This window comes from Colius striatus, chromosome 6, assembly GCF_028858725.1.
Source record: "Colius striatus isolate bColStr4 chromosome 6, bColStr4.1.hap1, whole genome shotgun sequence".
In the NCBI taxonomy this organism is placed as follows: Eukaryota; Metazoa; Chordata; class Aves; order Coliiformes; family Coliidae; genus Colius; species Colius striatus.
Window position 1 is genome coordinate 24,462,500 of NC_084764.1, and position 3,493 is coordinate 24,465,992.

Sequence of the window (3,493 nt, forward strand, 5' to 3'; positions counted from 1 at the left end):
CCACTCTGCACGGGGGGGGGAACCCCGCCACCGTCCCCTCCCGCGCCGCCCGTGGGGCTCCTCCCGCCGCGGGGGCCGCCTCCTGCCCCTCGCCGCCGCTCTCTTCCGCGGGAGGCAGCGGCGGGGGGGGGGCGCGGGGCTGCCCCGGGGGCGGCGCGGGGCGGGCGCGAAGCAGACGGCACCCCCGCGGGCTCGGATGGCGCGTCCCCAGTGACGTCCCCGCGGGCTCGGCGGGAGGGTATAAAAACGAGGGGCGGCGCGGTACTCCAGCAGCAGAGGCAGTCCCGGCGGCGAGAGACGCGCGGCGCGTACCGGACAGAGGGACGCACGCAGCCTGCCCCCTCCTCGCCTCTTCCCCAAGGGCGCTTCGTCGCCACCGCATCGCCCCGATCACTCCGCACCGCTGGCTTTTGCGCACCGAGCCGACATGATGTACCAGGGTTTCACCGGAGAGTACGAGGCACCTTCCTCTCGCTGCAGCAGCGCTTCCCCGGCCGGGGACAGCCTCACCTACTACCCCTCCCCGGCAGACTCCTTCTCCAGCATGGGCTCGCCCGTCAACCCGCAGGTGAGGCGCCGGGACCACCGGCTGCGCCCTCGCCACGAGGCGGGAGCACTCCAGGGACGGGACGGGACTGCGGGACGGGACGGGACTGCGGGACGGGAGCGCCGGCGGCGCGGAGCCCGGCAGTGCCCGCAGAGGAGGGCTAGCCGCGGCGGGCTGTCCCCCAACTGGGGCTGGGCACGGGGAGCGGCCCCTGTGCCGCGGTGAGGCGGGCGGGGGGGAGCCGTGGCCGGGGCCGCGCTCTGCGGCGGGTGTGTAAAGCGGCTTCATTGATAAAACGCGAGTTCATTGAGGAGACTCCGGAGCAGCGTCTGCGTCAGCGCGGACGTCAGAGATATTTATAACAGGCCGCTCTCGTGTGGAGCCGGCGCTGGCAGCGCGGCGCCGTGGCCGGCGCGGCCCCGGGGGCGGCGGGCAGCGATCCGGCCGCCCCACTGACGGCAGCCCCCCCCCCCCCCCCTTTCTCTGTCCCGCAGGACTTCTGCACCGATCTGGCCGTCTCCAGCGCCAGCTTCGTGCCCACTGTGACAGCCATCTCCACCAGCCCCAACCTGCAGTGGCTGGTGCAGCCCACCCTCATCTCTTCGGTTGCCCCCTCCCAGAGCCGTGGGCACCCCTACGGCGTGTCGGCGCCCGCCCCCGCCGCCTACTCCCGCCCCGCAGTGCTGAAGACGCCGGGCGGCCGCGGGCAGAGCATCGGACGTAGGGGCAAAGTCGAGCAGGTGAGCGGGGGACTGGGGTTATTTGAGGGGTACGGGGGGAATGGCGGGGTGGGAAATGTGGGGCAGGCGGCAGGCTCGGCCCAGGACCTTCTGCGGCCAGGGTAGGGGCACTGGGCTGGCGGTGGGACTGAACGGCCTCTCTCTGCTTGCAGCTGTCCCCGGAGGAGGAGGAAAAGAGAAGGATCCGCCGGGAAAGGAACAAGATGGCAGCGGCCAAGTGCCGCAACCGGCGGCGGGAGCTCACCGACACTCTCCAGGCGGTAAGTGCTGCCTAGGGGAAGGGGGTTGCCCGGGGGCGTGGAGGTGGCAAGAAGGGGAGGGACACACTCTTATCTGGGGGTGATACCGGCCCTGGCTGACAGCCCTGCCTTGCTTTTTCCATAGGAGACTGACCAGCTGGAAGAGGAGAAGTCTGCACTGCAAGCAGAGATCGCTAACCTGCTGAAGGAAAAGGAGAAGCTGGAGTTCATCCTGGCAGCTCACCGTCCTGCCTGCAAGATGCCCGAGGAGTTGCGCTTCTCAGAGGAGCTGGCAGCTGCCACGGCGCTGGACCTGGGCACCCCCAGCCCCGTCATGACCGAGGAGGCTGCCTTCACCCTGCCGCTGATGCCTGAGGCGCCGCCGGCTGTGCCGCCCAAGGAAAGCGGCGGCGGTGGGCTGGAGCTCAAGGCTGAGCCCTTTGACGAGCTGCTCTTCTCCACGGGGCCACGAGAGGCCTCCCGCTCCGTGCCCGACATGGACCTGCCTGGGGCTACCTCCTTCTATGCCTCGGACTGGGAGTCGCTGGGCGCCGGGACCAGCGGTGAGCTGGAGCCCCTCTGCACCCCCGTGGTGACCTGCACCCCCTGCCCCAGCACCTACACCTCCACCTTCGTCTTCACCTACCCTGAGGCGGATGCCTTCCCCAGCTGCGCTGCCGCGCACCGGAAGGGCAGCAGCAGCAATGAGCCCTCATCTGACTCCCTCAGCTCCCCCACTCTCCTGGCCTTGTGAGGGGCTCCAGCATTGACTGACCTGCCGGGCCCCCTCTCCTGCCCGTCCACCCCCACGGACTCACTGCTGCGCCCCATGGGGCTCCCCGGGCCTGGGGAGAGCCCTGCCACCGCTGCCACCCCCCTGTCTGGCCTGGGGCCTGGCAGAGTGCCCTGTACCGAGGCCTCGTACCTCTTCCAGAGATGTAGCAAATCGCATGGAGTTTGTCTCGTCCCCAATGGCCCATCCATGAGAGCTGGTAGTCTGTAGCATGTCCCACATGGCTGGGTAGGTGACTCCCTCCCTTCCTTAGTATCACTAGCATTAACTAATTAAGCTCTTGGTTTTAACTAATTGGAATTTAACCTGGTGCTGGGTATCTCCAACTCGTATCTAGTGCAGCTGATTAACAATAACTACTGTGTTTCTGGCAATATTGTGTTCTGATGACTTATCAGTGACCCATCTTATGTGGGGGAAAAGAGACTCTATTTTATTTTCTAGTAGTTAGATCAATAGCTATATCCATGTACTGTAGTTCTACATTGATGTTCATTGTAACTTTACTGATCATGCATTGTTGAGGTGGTCTGAATGTTCTGACATAAGTTTTCCATGAAAACGTTTTTATTGTGTTTTTAATTTATTTATTAAGATGGATTCTCAGATATTTATATTTTTATTTTATTTTTTTCTACCTTGAGGTCTTTTTTGACATGTGGAAAGTGAATTTGGATGAAACTTAAGCATTGTTTGCTTATTATTGTTCAGAGACATTGTCAATAAAAGCATTTAAGTTGACTGCTAGTGCTGTCCTTGTGCATTTCTCTCTGTGACCCTGAAGGGGTTCCTGAGCCTTTAATTTAGGCTGCTGCTAGCTGTCTGAGGTATGGGGTTTGTGGGGTGGGAATACCATCAATGACAGACCTGTCCTTACCCTGGTGTTTGTGGGGGCTGGCTGGCTAGGCCCTTCCTACCCAGTCCTTTAGGCCTTCCCCATCCCACCTCTGCCTGCGTCTGGCTCGCTCCTGTAATGTGCTGTGGCCTTTCAATGACAAGCTGGAGGCCTTCCCTGTCCCTCAGTTTCTTTTAAAGCAAGCCCTGTCCTTGAAAGAATGAGTTATGGCAAAGAGCCTGCGCTTTCTGAGAATGTGCTCCCTCCCTGGGGTCTGTGTAATATTGCCTTTCCTGCCAGAGTCAGTTTAGAGAGACTGCTACTCTGTCAATCCTGCTG

General features: G+C 62.5%; 1 protein-coding gene across 1 annotated transcript; it reads left to right on the top strand.

Moving 5' to 3' along the window:
* Positions 1 to 280: 280 nt before the first annotated feature.
* Positions 281 to 3,066, top strand: FOS (Fos proto-oncogene, AP-1 transcription factor subunit). The gene is made up of 4 exons (XM_061997927.1): positions 281 to 568; positions 1,042 to 1,287; positions 1,440 to 1,547; positions 1,672 to 3,066. The coding sequence occupies exons 1-4, from the start codon at positions 428 to 430 to the stop codon at positions 2,278 to 2,280; spliced, it is 1,104 nt and encodes a 367-aa protein (XP_061853911.1). The 5' UTR covers positions 281 to 427; the 3' UTR covers positions 2,281 to 3,066.
* The last annotated feature ends 427 nt before the right edge of the window (positions 3,067 to 3,493 follow it).

Coding starts and splice junctions, on each gene's coding strand:
- FOS (XM_061997927.1), top strand. CDS start 428: ATGATGTACCAGGGTTTCACCGGAGAGTACGAGGCACCTTCCTCTCGC. Junction 1,288..1,439: donor GTAGGGGCAAAGTCGAGCAG/GTGAGCGGGGGA, acceptor CTCTGCTTGCAG/CTGTCCCCGGAGGAGGAGGA. Junction 1,548..1,671: donor TCACCGACACTCTCCAGGCG/GTAAGTGCTGCC, acceptor CTTTTTCCATAG/GAGACTGACCAGCTGGAAGA.